The 17,380-nt window shown below is 48.0% G+C and overlaps 6 protein-coding genes across 6 annotated transcripts; 5 read left to right on the top strand and 1 right to left on the bottom strand.

Moving 5' to 3' along the window:
- Positions 1-745: 745 nt before the first annotated feature.
- On the bottom strand, positions 746-2,571 carry GGS25DRAFT_130386 (autophagy-related protein 17). Its single transcript, XM_049256223.1, has 2 exons — positions 1,937-2,571; positions 746-1,861 (listed from the first exon to the last, which is right to left on the bottom strand). Exons 1-2 carry the CDS (start codon positions 2,447-2,449, stop codon positions 857-859), a joined length of 1,518 nt encoding a protein of 505 aa, XP_049120241.1. The 5' UTR covers positions 2,450-2,571; the 3' UTR covers positions 746-856.
- A 682-nt stretch (positions 2,572-3,253) lies between these two features.
- On the top strand, positions 3,254-5,820 carry GGS25DRAFT_130301 (uncharacterized protein). Its single transcript, XM_049256222.1, has one exon. The coding sequence runs from the start codon at positions 3,387-3,389 to the stop codon at positions 5,175-5,177; it is 1,791 nt and encodes a 596-aa protein (XP_049120240.1). The 5' UTR covers positions 3,254-3,386; the 3' UTR covers positions 5,178-5,820.
- GGS25DRAFT_130273 (putative MFS transporter) lies at positions 5,749-7,984 on the top strand. The gene is made up of 3 exons (XM_049256221.1): positions 5,749-5,772; positions 5,829-5,925; positions 6,055-7,984. Exon 3 carries the CDS (start codon positions 6,103-6,105, stop codon positions 7,633-7,635), a length of 1,533 nt encoding a protein of 510 aa, XP_049120239.1. The 5' UTR covers positions 5,749-5,772; positions 5,829-5,925; positions 6,055-6,102; the 3' UTR covers positions 7,636-7,984.
- A 582-nt stretch (positions 7,985-8,566) lies between these two features.
- GGS25DRAFT_476466 (major facilitator superfamily MFS-1) lies at positions 8,567-11,571 on the top strand. The gene is made up of 8 exons (XM_049259788.1): positions 8,567-9,310; positions 9,409-9,655; positions 9,737-9,797; positions 9,916-9,995; positions 10,069-10,270; positions 10,444-10,878; positions 10,972-11,125; positions 11,218-11,571. Exons 1-8 carry the CDS (start codon positions 9,062-9,064, stop codon positions 11,251-11,253), a joined length of 1,464 nt encoding a protein of 487 aa, XP_049120238.1. The 5' UTR covers positions 8,567-9,061; the 3' UTR covers positions 11,254-11,571.
- A 242-nt stretch (positions 11,572-11,813) lies between these two features.
- On the top strand, positions 11,814-13,864 carry GGS25DRAFT_476453 (S-adenosyl-L-methionine-dependent methyltransferase). Its single transcript, XM_049259787.1, has 5 exons — positions 11,814-12,242; positions 12,345-12,954; positions 13,094-13,406; positions 13,473-13,661; positions 13,691-13,864. Exons 1-4 carry the CDS (start codon positions 12,000-12,002, stop codon positions 13,633-13,635), a joined length of 1,329 nt encoding a protein of 442 aa, XP_049120237.1. The 5' UTR covers positions 11,814-11,999; the 3' UTR covers positions 13,636-13,661; positions 13,691-13,864.
- Positions 13,865-14,487: 623 nt separating this feature from the next.
- Positions 14,488-16,941, top strand: GGS25DRAFT_476450 (pseudouridine synthase). The gene is made up of 3 exons (XM_049259786.1): positions 14,488-14,794; positions 14,861-16,415; positions 16,505-16,941. The coding sequence occupies exons 1-3, from the start codon at positions 14,545-14,547 to the stop codon at positions 16,683-16,685; spliced, it is 1,986 nt and encodes a 661-aa protein (XP_049120236.1). The 5' UTR covers positions 14,488-14,544; the 3' UTR covers positions 16,686-16,941.
- The last annotated feature ends 439 nt before the right edge of the window (positions 16,942-17,380 follow it).

Genomic DNA, 17,380 nt, shown 5'->3' with positions numbered 1-17,380 from the left:
AGGTATAATAGCTGCAATAATCGTGCATTTATTTATTTATTCACAGGACGGTCAGGACTAACTAGACCCCCATCCACTCTTACTACTACCTTCTACATAGGTACCTATGCAGGCGCATTCAATGTGCATACCTACTTATACGGTTCTCGATTTCTTACATGTAGGTACCCCATTACCTGCTTTGGGGGTTATGTACATACATGTCCGAGATCGATACCGTGGATATGGTGGATATCATCAAGTGTGAAGAGTTGAAGGTATAACTATTAGCTACTGGTGGCTATGTCATGCTTGGCTTCATGACTACTTGCGAAGCTAAGTAGGAAGGTGAGTTAAAGCGTACTAGTACATGGGAGAGTTGACAAGCTCTGCGGTTGTCATGTTGAGTATTTAGGTAGGCAGGTACCTAGCTAGAATCCAGTAAATACTAGGTAGCATGCCTATAACTACAGCCCTATTACACGACACGACAATAAGCCTTCCATGCTCTTCAATGAAAGTTGAAGACCGGCGGCGAAAACATTACATCCCATTGGAGGAGGTCTGCTGTTTGGGCCGTTCAAGATTTAGCTCGGGGAGGGGAGAAAAGGGGATAGATGAGAATCGGGAGGCGTGTAGAAACAACATTGAATAAAGAAGTGACTGAACCACCGACCAGGGAAAAAACAATAAACTGAGATTGCCAACTCTGGCTATCATCTGTGCTTAGTATTTGACAACAAAAGTTCAAGAGACTAAAAGCGCAGAACGCCGCCAGGAAATAATAACCCTCACACATACCGACCGCCAAATCAAGACCTGCCCCTTCTAAACTCCGACAAAACATAATGCTGACCTAACGGTACAACTCCAGTGATTATCGCCGGTCTGCAAAGCGATGAAGTTTGGTTGCGGGTGCTTGAACAACACTTCTCTCGAGGTTCGACGCACTTCCAGCTCCGGCTTGCCTAACAGGCCTAGTGTCTTTAACAGGCACGATTTCCCAGCTCGGCATAGCATCATCCATGCCCGGCCAGAGGTCAGTAGGAAGATATTCCGCGACCTCTTGTCGAAATAGCTCTCGCTCTACACGATCGCCCTCGACAATTTTGTCTACACTCTCCTTCGCCTTCTTCCATATGGCCAAGACTTTGTCCTCCAGTCCTTTCCGCCTTTCGACCTCGAATTTTAGGCCATCGTAAGAGTTGGCATAACGATCGTAGAAAATACGTAGATCCTCCATCTCGGCCATTTTGTCATGGATTGCTTGGCATTCTTCGCTCCACCTCTCGCGAAACTCCACTTCGGCCGATATGTAGCTATGAAGTCGTGATCCAATGTCCTCCAATACTCTGAACGCCTCAATAGTGGAGGAGTAAGTTTCTCTGATTTGATTTATTCGGTTGTCAACGCCCACGCAATGCTCCTCTATAGAATGGAGACGTTCGGTAAGTTCGCGAACCACGTCTTCAACTTCAGACGCGTCTTGTATAACAACTTCGAGCATCTGAGCCCTGTCTTCGGCGGATATGGGATCGTAGTCGGGCATGTGCGAGTCTTGTTCCGCTATTACGCCAGAAATCGACACCCCCTCTCCACTCAGAGAACTTGTGACTTCGGCAGCTTTGATCCTAGCTAAGGCTGCTCCGCCTTCGGTTGTCCTAACTGCAGTGGCGCAGAGATCGAAGTGTTTTGTTAAGGATGAAAGAAGTTGGGCCATGGCATGAGAATCTCCAATCATGGCTGAGAGAAGCCGCGGTAGGACTTGCACTGTAGACGAAGCGGATGGCGACGGGGAGGAAGAGGTAGACAAGATCTTGTCGAGTGAGCGCATATCGGTATCGAAACGTAATAGGTCGCCATCGAACGATTTCTGAGTGTTCTAAGAAGGAAGCACATAGTTGTTTAGCATAAAACATATAATAAGACGAGTTTGATTTACGCAAATGACACCCACCTGCAACGTTTGAATGTGATCCTTCAGCCCGTTTCTTATTCCATCAACCTGAGACTCGTCTATGAAATCTAACAAGTTCTTCTGCTCCTCGCCAGCAGGTCTAAAGGACTTATCTACAAACTGATCTCGCAAGACGTTCATCGTATCTTGGAGTCTGCTATCAGCGGCATCTAAAGTCCTAAGAATCTGTTTAAACTCCCGCTTCCCGTGATCGTAAGTTCGTGTTATGCCTCTTCGTAGACGATTCAAGAGGAGGGTTTGGTCAAGGATGGCCTGGCGAATAAAATCGGATTGTGCTGTAAGGATGGCAGCCTCCTCGTGAGCTTGTCGTGCCGAGTAGACGAGTTCATTGGCGCGTAGGACAAGGCCCATGGAGGAGAGTGATCGCTTAGCATCAAGGAGATGTTGGACTAGTGTCTCGACGGATATGGATTTAGAAGACGAATGAGGGCCATGACGCGAGCCAGATCGCGATACGGATGTAGACGAGGCTGTACTGATGAATGATGCCATGTTGAATGATATCGAAGTTGTTGATATGGATACTAGATACTTTGATCTAGAATCACGGTACAGCTACAGTATTTGGCTGTATTAAGGAACATGTCATCTACATTTCAACAGATGATGAATAAGGTATAGATTTTCTGGGTTATGAAGAGTTGATGTCGTTTTATGAATGACGGAAGTGAAAATAAAAAATGAAATAAAAGACAGCCTTCCAGGTTGGATCCTTGGAGCCTTGCAAGTTGGAGCTTCAATGTTGGTAGGGCATAGAATCGCCGTAGATAACCTTAGAGTTAGTGGCCTCTGCGGTGAACCATAATCCTACCCTAGGTATCCTAGGTACTAAGGTTAGGTAGCTCAAAAAGAACCCAAGCAGTTTAGCTCGTTTGCGATCGACAAATAACGGTCTAACCTGGGTTTAAGTGCCGATTGGATATCCTCCACGTGCATAACCCCATATAAACCTAGTGGAACTTATTACATTAGATACCTAGTATGCAATTACTTGTAACATGGCTGCATGCACAGCGTGGCCCACAGTGGAATTTCCCAATGGAACGGTTCGATAATAAACCCCTTTATTACATTCAACATTGTGCATGTTGTACATATTGTGCAGATTGATATTATCAAATCATGGCATATCTTCAGAAGTCTCATCCGAACATACCGTTTAATCTTTCATCAATTAATCATTTCTATTCTTCATCATTTAATATACTTTATATTTTCAATTTAGCTATTGCAGTTATTGCAGTTATTGCAGCTACTTCTCTAATTTTAATTATCGTAGCTTCATACAATACCAATGAATTTCACACTTTAAGAATCATACCTAATCTATCCACCAATACCAAAATATTTCAGTCCGAGCTGTCTTCCCTAATGATGTCGAAGGCCTCATCATTGTTCGCCAAGTGACTCAAATCTTGTCAGCGAGCAGATGGATATATCAACAACTCCAAGCATCAAACGGAAGCCAGTACCACAAACGGTCATCCCACAATCTTCTCCAGATGCCAACGATATAATTGGAGATCTCCTTGATGATTATCTAGATGACTATCACGAACCACCTAACCCCAACAAAGGCCATGACGCTGCTTCTGAAAAGGGGGAACTGGCAGTGACACTGACTACTCATCGCCCTGACCCCCCCAGGCAGTTATCTCTTCCTCTCGTCAGGAGCCCTTCAGAGCTCTCAGTCAACTCTAGTGCCACCGCGCCAAGTAGCCCCCTTCCTAACCGGTCACTATGGAAGACAGCTGTCAATGAGACCATCTACTTTGCTGGAGGGTTAGTCTCACATCCCTATGAGTCAACGAAGCACTACAGCATTCTTCGACATTCTGCCGCTGTGGTCTTTTATAAGGGGTCATCTACAAGTGTCGCCATCACCATCTTTGCAGATGGACCATTACCAGCTGATCGATCGTTCTGGTTGCAACGAAAGGGCTTCTCTGGAAATATGGGCATGGCCGCTAGTGCTTTACTACGCACCCAAGGAAATTGGATTGATGTAACGCCAACGCTTGAAGCCTTGGCATCCGACATCCCCGAGTCGGACGAGCGAGCTTGGCAAAGGGACATCAAAAAGTTTTTAAAGAAAGCTGCATCCCAAAAGAATTTGTCCAAGCAAACCACCCGCGAGACATGCATCATTCGAATACCGGTATTGGCTGAGGACGGCTATCTCCGCGTTGTGATGTGTACGGGTGAAGGATCCAAGAAGGTGCTTTGTCCTTCTCCCGTCTTTCGCGTAGCGAGTACATCTTCTGACGTTAGCGTGCTACGGGGAGCAAGCCTGTCCACTATGCCCATTGAACTCGGGTTGAAGGTAGCATCCGTAGTTGGGTCCACTGCCGTCGAAAGATACATAGGTCCTGCGAGGGATGCTATACAAAGTCAAGTTGAACGATTGCAAACTAAGGTGGAGCCGTATATGCCAGGATTCATCGTGCAGGAAGCTGGGATTATGGCGTATGAAACTGTAGAAGAAAGTTTTGAGCCAGAAAGAGACGCTACGTATGACCCATTACGTGCGGAAGGGGACCTAGAAGCAGCACCTGTGATTATTGGGGCCGACAGTGGACCTGAGAAGCCATACCCTGTCCGTTTCACTGGTAAAGTTGTCCTAGGAACTGGCCGAAGTAAGATGGAAGTCAATTTACCAACTGCGAATCTGAACGGGGTACCAAGCGATTTACTGCTCCGTCTGAATGGCATTTATATTGGCTGGGCTGCTATTCAGCGGAAGGACAGACTTGGAGACATCTCGTCTGAATGGCATGCGGCAGTTATTACCGTCGGTCCATCGCCATATGGGCCACCGCAGGTCATTGCGAAGAACGTAGTCGCGGTTCACATTGTCCATGACTTTGGCGAAACGGCATTATTCAACGCCAATCTACAGGTTGTCATCATGGCATATCTAAGGTCCATGCCAAAGGTCGATCGCTCTCAGCCACGTGCCGCACATACTCCTATTGTCACGCGAGACATCAAGACAGCTGTGGCTAGTCTAGACCGCGAGAACTGGCAGTGCGATACAACGCTTCATAGGGTCAAGACAGAAATGAGTACTATGTCTCTTGAGGAGAGATATGTTGATATTCGAACCAAAGTACAGAAACGAGTTGACAGCGTGCCTCTGCATTTGGCTGGAGTTCGTACTTCAAGAGCGGAGCTTAGAGATGTGGCTCACGGTAGAGGTGGTATATATATACGAAGGTGATGACCCACTGACAGTAATGCTAGGCTAGAAAGATGATCTTTTTGGGTGAACACGGAGTGCTGCTACTGTGAGGTTAACGAACATCTATCGAAGCGAGGCGGCGCAATACTATTACCTCGAGAGGATCGAGGTCCTATTGAACTACTGGGTAGTTCTAAGTAGGATAATTGGGTTTAGGACGATCGGGTTATAGGCACCATTGAACTTAAGAGCTTGATAATACATACGTATTGGGTGCCCATCCAGGTACATTAGAAGCTAAACAGTCGGCATACGAAACAACGAATCTCGTACCCCTGAATCAATTTTGCTAAAAAGAAACCTTCATTCTATGGAATAGGTAAATACGGTTGACCTTTGAGCTTAATTCCTTTTCGAACGTTGACGATAATTGCGTCCGTCATCGGCAACTCCCGTGATCAACTTCGGTTGAATTTATGGATACCTACCTAAGGTTAGGCACTTCAATGTTCAAGGGCAAAAGTTTTTAGCGACGATTGAATCGAACTAATAAGGATGACGAATTCGATATTTCTTGCAGCCTATCCCCTTCTACGCCTATATCTGATCGCCATCTTATAGGATATCTTATAGGGTAGGTAGTATATTAGGGTAACAACAAGATATGTATATGCTTACTTTTGATATTAGAGTCATGATATTTTCAAGAAACTTCAAATGTTCAGCATCAAGAATAAAGAAGGTACTTCGTACTTTCCATCCATCGCTATCAAGGGTCCCCTGATTGGTAAGACAAAGCCTTCATCTCCACTTTTGCTTAGTATACATTTGAAATGTTTCTTTTCTTTTCTCTTAAAAACTCCAGCTCCGCAGTCGGGTCTTAGATAAATACTACACTACCTCGCTGCCTACATAGTATGCCTTCCACGCTACTTTCACCTTTCTAAATCGAAACAGTCGGGCAATGGCTTCGTCTCCAGCTCACAACGTCGACACTAAGCGAAAAGAAAAGTTGTCTTCATTAAAGGTTGCGAACAATGAAGACACTGTTTCTGAACGTATTCTTAGTGGGGACGAAGGGGGGGAGGAGGAGGAGGAAGATATCGTAATTAACGAGAACGATGTAGATTTTGTTGCCACTCGACGTTCATTAGAACGACGTCTCAGGCTCAAGGTCGACTTGCGACTATGTACCATTGCCGGCATACTTTGTTCTCTGAATCTGCTCGACTCCGGTGTGATTAGTTCCGCATCGGTCACTTCCATGATATCGGACTTGGACCTCACCGGCAATCGATTTAGCGTCAGTATCTTCATCTTCACCATATCCAGTATCGCCTTTCAACTGCCTTCGACACTGGCTGTGCGCACCTTCGGTCCACGCCTATGGTTCTCCTTTATCACCTTCTGTTTCGGCCTCATTACCATGTGCACCGCCTTCATCCAAACATGGCGGCAAATGATTGCGCTACGTGTGCTATTAGGCATATCGATGAGTGGCATTTACCCGGGTTTAACGTACCTCATCTCCACGTGGTACCCAAGAAAGGAACAACAAACGCGCTTCGCCTTCTTGCAGACGGGAGAGGTCGTCATACTAGCGACGGGTAGTATCGTCAATTTCGGCCTCAATAAGCTCGATGGTAAAGGTGGCATCGCTGGCTGGCGATACATGTTCCTGGTCCAGGGCATAATTGCGATGGTCATAGGATTGGTAACCTACTTTTGGATTGTGGACTTCCCCGAGGAGGCGCACCGATCCTTTTGGTTCCTCACCCCGGAGGAACAGGAGCTTGCCGTGGCTCGGATCAATGCCGACCGTAAGGATGTTGAGCCGGACACGTTTTCTTGGGGCAAAGTGTTTGTGCATGCACGGGACCCGAAAGTGTACGGCTTCGCTTGCATGTTTTTCCTTCTGAACCTAGTGTCGACTGCGCTATCGTACTTCTTACCCATCATCCTACAAGGCGGCATGGGTTTTGACGACAACCAGGCGATACTGCTATCCGCGCCGCCTTATTACTATGCCGTGATCCCGGTGCTCCTGTCCTCCATCATTGGCGACCGCTTTCAACTTCGCGGACCGGTCATTACGTTCAATTGCGTGACCCTCATCGTCGGCTTCTGCATGCTCGGCTTCTCCGAGCAAGTCACCGTGCGCTATATCGGCACGTACCTCGCGACGGGGGCTTATGTGAGCAATTGGGCCGCGCTAAGCACATATCAAGCATCCAATATCGCCGGACAGTGGAAACGCGCCTTCACTGCTGCCGCCGTCACGGCTATGAACGGTGCGGGCGGTATTGCTGGGAGCTTCATTGTCCGCTCTCAGGAGGCTCCCCACTACATGACCGCTGTCTGGGTCTCCATTGGGTCTCACATCTTAATTATCGGTATTGTGGTTGTCTTCTCCATCCACTTCTTCCGCGCAAATAAACGCGCTGCGGCGGGGGTGGCTATCCTAGAGGGTGTGGAGGGTTTCAGGTATACCTACTAAATAGAACGAGTCTTCGGTTTAGGATACAAGAATGATAGTATTAAGCCGAGGTATATCTCTTGTCCAGTGAGAAGGAGGTTTGAACAGTTTATCGAAGAAAGGGATATGGATACCTCGCCCTTAACCCCACACAATCAGATCCTCAGATCCCCATCAGGCTTTAGAACCCGGCCAACCCCGCATTCTATCACGGTAAGTAACCTGAAGTGGCTAACAAAGCGGACACCTACATAGTACAGCGGGTTTCCCCCGCATTCCCACAACTTTGAACTTTATCCATGCCGTGCTAGTAGTGTATCTACAGACTACAACTTACCTAGTACCTACCCCGTATCTAGGGCAGGCAATGTAGCAAACATGTGGAAATCTTGATCTAGTAATTAAGCTTATGTAGGTACTAACCTAATATTTATGTTTGTAGCTACACTAGGTACCTATATGGTACACTACATCTAACACTACATCTATTCGGTAGATCTTTTACATACATAGTACTACGGAACACAATCTTGATACCATTCGATTATTGACTTCATGATGTCAGTACGTAGAACAACATTGAACCAAAGAACCCCCAGCCCCGGATATATACCAACATTTCAGAATAAAACCGCCGAGTCCATGTAACGCTGGACAAAGCACCTCGCTTATCTTGAGAAATCCCCGGCCTATATTCCGCGACTAGATACCATCTAGACACGTACCTAGTGGGCATAACAAAGAGGACTTGAAAGAACAGCACGATGTCTACCATTGGTCCTACCCGGGTCTAGAACTAGTGTCCGAGACATTGGTTTGCCTAGCTCACCTTACCTGCAGCTTTTGATTCTAACCAACCTGCCGTCCATTCCAGTCGGGTGAGACATCGGTATAAAGGGGTACATACTACTACATATGTAAGTAAGGCATGTATACCTAGGTATACCACCACTCTGGGATTTGGGGGCAGAAGGGGGAGGCAGGGGTGGGCTGGGATCTATCACCAGACCGTCTTTGCTTCCCTGACTGGCCAGCCAACCCCCCTCTCCTCCTTTCTTTTTTCTCCAACGGCCCCGATAGTAAACCCCGGGTTTCCTAATAAAAACCCCCCTTCAAAACGCCCTTCGAACGCCACCTATGCTTACTTAGGTACCTCTACTTTTTACTTCTTTTCTTCTTCTCACTAACGCGAAGCTAGCCACGCAACACAAGGGAAACTTTTATAAAAGGGAGGCAACTTCTTAAAATCCCGCTGCTTGCTCGCCCTTTTTACACCGCCGCCTGACCTGCTGGCCTTCCCTGCTGCTCCCACCATTACTAGGCCACATCCCCAGCTCGCAACATTGGAGAAGTAAAAGAAAAGAAAAAAAAGTAGAGAAGAGGAAGTATAAAAAGAGGGAGACTTACCTACCTAGGTAGACAAGGCTCGACAACAACAGCCACAACAATGGATCGAGACAACGAGAAGGCAGAGCTCGATGTCGAGCAGATCGAGCGAGAAAAGACACAGGCCTCAGATGCGTTCGACGACGAGTTCTCCGAGGCAGAAGGGAAGAAGATCCTGCGGCGGATCGACCGCCGGCTGGTCGTCCTCGTCGGCTTCATGTACTGCATCAGTCTGATGGACCGCACCAACATATCCGCCGCAGCTGTCGCGGGCATGAATGAGGAGCTCCATCTGACGGGTAATCGTTACGTGAGTCTCATCTCATCGTCATCGTTGAACTTGAAAGAAAACGCCAATGAAAAAAAGAATTTGATCCCGGTCTCCTCTTATACTGACAATCATATCAGTCAATCATCACGCTGGTCTTCTTCATCACGTACATCATCTTCCAGCCGCCCTCGACGGTGATCATCCGCAAGATCGGCCCACGCATCTTCCTGTCCACCATCACCCTCTGCTGGGGCGTCGTCATGATCGGCTTCGGCTTCACCCCGTCCTTCCAGGTCCTTACCGGCCTGCGCCTCCTCCTTGGCGTCTTTGAGGCTGGCTTTTTCCCCGGCTGCGTGTATTTGCTGTCGACTTGGTTTACGCGATGTATGTAATTGATTCTCCCCTAGTTGCTCTCCGAGATTCCGTAAGATTGGAGAGGCAGGGTGCTGATTGAGTGTGCTGTAGATGAGGTCGGTCGGAGGTACTCGCTGTTCTACCTCCTGGGCTGTGTTGCCTCTGCCTGCGCGTAAGTAGAGTATATTTCTTTCATATGTTCCATATAGCCGGAACCTTTCCCTCCTTTACTCTCCATCATTTAATATTCATATCATATCGAGGGCATTGCTGACTTCGAAACCTCTTAGCGGTATTCTTGCCTTCGGTCTGATGCAAATGGACGGCATCCAGGGGCTGAGCGGATGGAGGTGGATCTTCATCATCTGCGGTAAGCAAACCGACCCCCCATCACATCAACGAACTTGGACGATTGTCTAATGATACTAACAACATCGATTCAGGCGTGATAACTTGTGTCCTCGCCATGCTAGGCTACTGGCTCCTAGTCGACTTCCCGGACTCGGACCGAAAGTCGTGGCGCTTCCTGAGCGACCGGGAGCGCGCGTGGATCGTGAGAAGAGTCAACGCCGACCGCGGCGATGTCGTGGTGCCTAAGTTCAAGATCAGCCGGTTCCTGAGGGGCGGTATGGACTGGAGAGTCTGGTAAGTCTTTTTCTTTTATCATCTTTTTGTTAGTTGGAAGGGAGAGAGGTCTTGCTGTGTTCTGAAGAGAGTCTGAACATGATGTGACGACAAATCTTCTCTAAAAACTGAGCAAATCTGGGCATCGGTCGGTATATCGAAGGCTGACGCCACTTCTTTCTTTTTTCCTCTAGGTCGTACGGCATGATCTCCTTCTGCTCCAACACCCTGACCTACTCCCTGGCGTACTTCCTACCCCTCATCCTGTACACGAACCTGGGGTTCACGCGCGGGCAGTCGCAGTGCCTGATCGCGCCGCCCTACGCCTTCGCGGGCGTGTACATGTACCTGATGGGCTGGCTCGGCGACAAGTACCACGTGCGGGGTCCCATCCTGGTCACCAACATGGTCGTGGCGCTCATCGGCATCCCCATCCTCGGCTGGCACCCCGACAACGGCGTGCGCTACTTCGGCGCGTTTCTGGTCACCGCGGGCGCCACCACCAACATCCCGGCGTCCCTGGCGTACCAGGCGAACAATATCCGTGGGCAGTGGAAGCGTGCGTTTGCGAGTGCGGCGTGGGTTAGCATGGCGAGTATTGGTGGTATTGCGGGGAGTCTGGTCTTCAGGTACGTACAGTGCAGCAACCCAACCCAACCTAACCTACCTATCTCGCACTTGGCTGCGTTTGACCCTGCCCATTGCTAACAAGCTACCACCAGGTCCCAAGACGCGGCCACGGGCTACAAGCCCGGCTTGTACACGTGCATCGTTGCCTGCATCTGCGTCATCATCATCGTGTGCATCCTGGACATATCCTTCTACTTCGACAACAAGAAGGCGGACCGCGGGGAGAAGCAGCTGGAGACGCAAGACGTATGTGTAACACTTACCCACCCACCCACCCACCCCCATCCACATAACGCACACTGCGTATGCCGGAACCCGGAGCTAACAATGCCGTGTAGGAGGAATTCCAACCGAACTTCCGGTACACATATTAAGTAAGAGTGACAGGCACCCCAAGTAGATAGATAGGTAACTAGGGGAGAGAGAAAGTCGTTTTGGAAAAAGATCGACGTATGTTTACAAACAACAAATGAGATGTGATTTATAATGCACACAAATAGAGGCCATACATGGATCACAAATCACAAATACTTATGTACCTACCTAGTTACATCACACCACAGTCCTTAATCAAGCTTGACTTGAAGAAGAAGAAGAAGAAGAAGTAGCAGTGCAAACTGCTTGTTTGGATAGACGGGGCTTCGTCATCATCATCATCATCATCATGTACATACCTATATACCTATTGTCACAGGAGAACCAGGAGAAACGATTGGAAATGGCTAAGCCCTATGACCCTATGATATCCACAGGTATGACTGACTCATAAACCTTTTGCTTTGCCGGCCGGAGCGGGAATCTCGGACTCGGCATATTCAGATTGGAAAAGTCGGGGTCGGGGCCGGGGCCGGGGACAGCAAGTTTCTATGCAGGTACGTACCTAGGAATGCCACCTATATATAGATTCGGTGAATTGGCCGGATGTGATGGAGCTCTGTGTTATATAAAGTATACCTACCTAGGCAGAGCTTAGCTTCCGCTAGAGTGTCAAACAAGAGCCTCGTACTCATACTCATACTGTCTGTGTCTGTCCTCGCCCACGTTTGATTACTGCCTAAACATTCGCAATAGGTACCTATCTATCTATCTTTGAAACACCACCAATCAATCCTCATCCACCATGGCACCTCCAAGACCCATTTCCGAGCTTGCGACCATCATCGAGCGCAACGCGCGTAGTCTCGAAGATGGGCTGAAAGGGACCGCTGAAGCCGACTTCTCCGTTGCTTTCGGAGCTGAGCTACAAGCCCACATGTCGCCCTCCCTCGAGGCTGCCCGCAGCGAGCTACTCGAGACAGTCGACGAACTGCGTGTCCGCGTAGCAGGGCCATTGGGGTATTTGATTCCCACTCTACTAGCAGCCGTAAGACACTGGAGTCATACCTATCCTCCAATTCCCCTTATTCTGTGTTGATTGTATATCTAGCTATACAAATTCAGCGAGCTCACCAAGACTTATGTATAGCCTACCCTGCTAGGCGTCTTCAGCACGTTATACATGTTTGACATCGCTTCCCACGTTCCTCTCTCGGAAGGCGGGGAGATCTCATACAGGGACCTTGCATCACGATGCGGCATCCCAGAAGACGAGACACGCCGTCTGGTCCAAGCCGCCATCGCCTTCCACGTGTTCGAGGAGGCGAAGCCAAACGTGTCCGTGAAGCACAACGCCCTGTCGTCCGCACTAGCCGCCACCCAGATCAAAGAAATAGCAGGCTTCCTCGTCGAGGAGCAGGCCTTGAGTTTTGGCAAGCTCGCCGAGAGTATGAGGCGGTACCCGGGCAGCGGCGAGCCAGGACATGCTGCGGCGGTGTTGGCGGCTAGGGAGCAGATCGCCATCAAGCAGACTGGGGTCAACGAGGAGGATGTCCCGGACCCGAGCAAGACGTACTTTGAGTACATGGCGGATGACCCCGAGAGGGTTGCCCGCTTCCGTTCTATCATGGGCTTCACGACGAAAATAGCAGGCTTCAAAGCAACGTACTTTATCGACAGTGTGCCTTGGGCAGACAAGAGTCAGTGTCCGGAAACCATTGCGGATGTTGGTGGGGCTGGTGGTGAACTGTGCCAGCAGAGTAAGACCCCTATTTCCATTCCCTGAAAATATCCGCCTTACCTCTCCGCCATTGCAGGTTGCTGTCATCTGGGTCCTGTGTGCCTAGTAGTTATTCGGAGTTGTATTAGCATGTCACTAACATCTAAACTCCCACCTAGTACTTCGGCGATTTCCCAACATCAAGAAAGCGACAATATTAGACCTGCCGGAGGTTATCGCTGACGTCAAAGCCCCTGAGGATCTTGAGGGCAGATTGGGCTTTTTGAGCTACAACTTCTTCGCCCAGAAGGTGACGCACCAAGCGGATGCATATATCTTCCGCCACATCTTCCACGACTGGAGCGACAAGTACTGTGCCAAGATTCTGAGGAACTTGGTGCCGGCGCTTAAGAAGGGGACCAGGATATGGATCTCCGACACAAATGTGCCCGACTTGAGTGAAGGCAGTCACATGAAAGATCAGTTCACGAGGTATGTCAAAGAATCAATTTTTCTTCTTCTTTGCTTTTATGAGCATGTGCCTAATGGGGATTGTAGGAGTATGGACATGTTCATGATGTCCGGGTTCAATGCAAAGGAGAGAAATAGGGAGGGATGGGAAGGGATGCTAGCGGGTGCAGACGAGAGATTCAGCATTGTCAGCATTGTTTCGCCTAAGGGTGGGCAGGACTCAGTTATCGAGGTTGTCTTCGATGCCTGAGTATGTATGTTGAAGAATGATTGAAGGTGTAAGTTGGAGTGATTGGAATGTGAAGGTGTAAGTTGGAGTGATTGGAATGTGAAAGAGGTTCAAGTGTGATGTCTTGGTGTGATACCTAATAATAGACGGGCTTAGTTACACGAGCATGCATAATTACCCCACCCCCACTTCTTCCCTTATCGATAAATACTAGTTTCGTATCCCTTCGAGACCCAACACCGGGCTTTTTAGCGCCCCCCATATTTTAAGCCTCGCTGGCGAATAAAATACAAGAGCTTGGACCTACTTTCCATATATTTATCTAAGCTTATTTTAAACATTTTATACATTATTTCTAAGAAAAATTAATTAAACTTTTAATACTTATACGCGTTTTCTTTTAATATAAAACATATATATATATATATTACTTTTATTAATAGTTACCTTTCATATAAAGAATTACCTAACATTTTAAATAAATTAATAGTTTATATATCGCTAATCTATACGTCACATCGTTATCGTTAAACTTATCGCCGTCGGTATCGTTATTAATAAAATTTAGCCTTAATTTTTTTACATTAAGTTTCTCGAACGTTAAAGGATTAATATAAACGGAACCAAAAAATTAAATACCACACGTTGCTGCTACACGTAAAAACGCGCCTATTATTTGAACCGGTACATAGTCGATGGTAAAAAGCTGGTAGCGAGCCTGGCCCGTGTGAGGTTTTAGTGGGGGGCGCTAAAAAGCCCGGTGTTGGGTCTCGAGGGGATACCAGGGTAGGTACTAGTTAGGTACTAGGTAGTTAATACATAACTATGTATAAAAAAGAAAAAAAAAAAAAAAAAGAGACAAGACATGCAGTCGGAATTCTAATTCATCACCTTCAATCCACATAAATTTGAATCCGTCTTTTGACAATAATGCGAGTTTGTTACCGTCGCATTTCAAGATGGTGTCCGACAACAATACTCACGACCCCCCAACGAGTGCTTCCCAAGCATCTGCAAATGCAAAGCCGACGGGGGATACAGACACTTCCGGGCCAAGTCGACGCAACAACAACGACAGAAATGACAGAAATGACAGAAACGGAAATCGCAAGCTCACTGCCAACGGCCGCAGACGAGGACAAGATTTCAAACGCAAGGGCTCGGATCGCGAATTCGAAGGGTAAGTCATTTATAGTCCACATCAATTGGTTCCTTCTCGAGGCCCAAGCCAATACCTGCTAACTAGTTTCCGAATACAGCCGACGCGATCGGAATGAAAAAGGATGGCAAGAGCGAAAGCGTAGGAAGGTAGATGAGAATGGGAATGCCGTTCCCACTGAGCCCAGCTATATGCATATCCAGTTTCCCGAGGCAGAGATTGCTGCCGAAGAGCGCAGGCCCAAGAAAAAAGTCGCCGTCATGATTGGATATGCTGGCACCGGGTACCACGGTCTACAGATCAACCACAAGGAGAAGACAATTGAAGGCGATATCTTCGCCGCCCTCGTAGCGGCCAAGTCTATCTCCAAGGCCAACGCCGACGACCCAAGGAAATCAAGCTTCGTACGATGTGCGAGGACCGACAAGGGTGTCCATGCCGCTGGAAACATGATTTCCCTAAAGCTGATCATTGAAGATAAAGATGTGGTGCAGAAGATTAACGAGAACCTGCCGCCCCAAATCAGAGTTTGGGGTATTCAACGAACGAACAATTCTTTCAGTTGCTACGCATCTTGCGACTCGCGATGGTACGAGTACTTGATGCCTAGCTACTGCTTATTACCCCCGCACCCTGAGAGCTTTTTGGGCAAGAAAGTCCTGGAATCTGTTAAGGAGCATGGTGTTGAGGAAGAATATGCAAGGAGACTGAACGAAGTCAAAGACTACTGGGATGAGGTGCAGAAAAATGACATCCAACCCATCTTGGACAGCCTGGATCCCGATGTGCGAGAGACGGTCTTGCGTCGTATGCACGTAACAGATGCATCTGGTGATCCTACATCTGCAGAGGAAGCAATCAAGCCTGATGATCCCACTGATATGGAGCCTACCAGTGAATCATCCGAGAAGCAAGCAGACACTGGAAATACCAATGGTGATGGAACGACTACTTCCGAGTTAGACCAAATCAAGTCTGCAGAAGGTTCAAGCATAGCAGCAGAACTAGCCTCGTCACCTGGGGATGCTACGATTGAAGGAGTAGAAGCTACCGATGACACAGAGGCAACGAAGCCTAAAGAGATACACCCAGTAGAGCAAGCGCTTAGGCAGATCAAGGCCGCTTATGTAGCTGCGAAACGACGTTATCGAGTCACGCCAGAGCGGTTAACAGAACTACAACAAGCGCTTAACAAATATCTCGGCACCAAAAACTACCACAACTACACCATTCAAAAATCCCACTCAGACCCCTCGGCGAAACGAACCATCAAGTCCTTCATTGCAAACCCGGAGCCAGTTCAAATCAACGATACCCAATGGCTGTCCCTCAAGGTTCACGGACAATCCTTCATGATGCACCAAATCCGCAAAATGGTCGCCATGGCCGTTCTAGCTACCCGCTGCGCAACCCCTCTAACCCGCATCGACGAAAGCTACAGCGACATCCGCATCAGCATCCCCAAGGCCCCAAGCTTGGGTCTCCTCCTCGAGCGACCCGTGTTCGAGAACTACAACAAGCGCGCCAAGGATCAGTACGGCCTGCCCGAGCTCGACTACGCCAACTACGAGAAGGAGATCCAGGAGTTCAAGGATGCGCACATTTACCGCCGCATCTTCGACATGGAGGAGAGGGAAAACTCGTACGTTTGCCTATGCTTCTTGAACTGAACTTACACTACTTACCTGTTCTTACTAACACGTCTTCTCTTCTTCTTCTTCTTCCTCCTAGGTTCCACACATTCTTCCACCAGATCGATAACTTCAAGACGAATTACTTCCTCTGGGTCACAGCCGGCGGCATGTATGCTGCTCAGCCCAGGGACGGCCCCATGAGTTCCGTCCCCAAGGAACTAGATGATGATGAGCTGGGAGAGGATGGAGACGAGGGGTCTGGGAATGGTGAGGGCTGAGTTAATGATGATGATGATGTATGTGTAGGCCCCGATATATTATACCTATGCATATTTTGATTTACGTGCCGGTGGGCATATGTGCTTAGGTAGTACCTAGGTGGTAGTAGTAGTAGATTCGATTCTAGATCCAATTTCGGATTCTTACGAGGTACCTAGCTATCATCTAGCAAGCACCTAGGTTAGGTAGGCGCCTAGATAGCTTCTCCAAGGAATGTAATCACAATCACACCTACGAGATCAAAAATAGAAGACCTTTTTTCTGTTTTCTTTTACTGTTGTAAAACCAGATGTGTCTGTTTATTGATCCTATAAACTAGACCATGATAGCAAGCAAAAGGATTGCCAGAATGATCAAGCACTATTAGAAACCCCCAAACACTATCCAGTGAGTCAAGTAGGCCTCCAAATCCATTCCTTCGTAGACAGACAGCCTATATAAGTACCCTTGTGGGTGCAGATAGACCTTGAACTACATATATAAAATGTAAGTCCACGTCTGCTAGATACTCGATGGTCGTTGCCTGCTTTCCGGGAAACAAGAAGAGAAAAACAAGAACAAGATTTGTATCCTCCAACTGGTGATTTATGAAGTATCGGTAAAAGCCGAATAAAACCGGGATAACCGCCAAGTTGTGTGCCAAATCTGCTATCCTTCGTCGTCGTAATCTTCCACATCCGCCGTGATGCCTTGT

The sequence above is a fragment of the Hypoxylon fragiforme genome, assembly GCF_022984875.1.
Source record: "Hypoxylon fragiforme strain CBS 206.31 chromosome Unknown GGS25scaffold_2, whole genome shotgun sequence".
NCBI lineage: Eukaryota > Fungi > Ascomycota > Sordariomycetes > Xylariales > Hypoxylaceae > Hypoxylon > Hypoxylon fragiforme.
The sequence above is the reverse complement of the archived record's forward strand: the minus strand, read 5'-3'. Positions and strand labels throughout refer to the sequence as shown.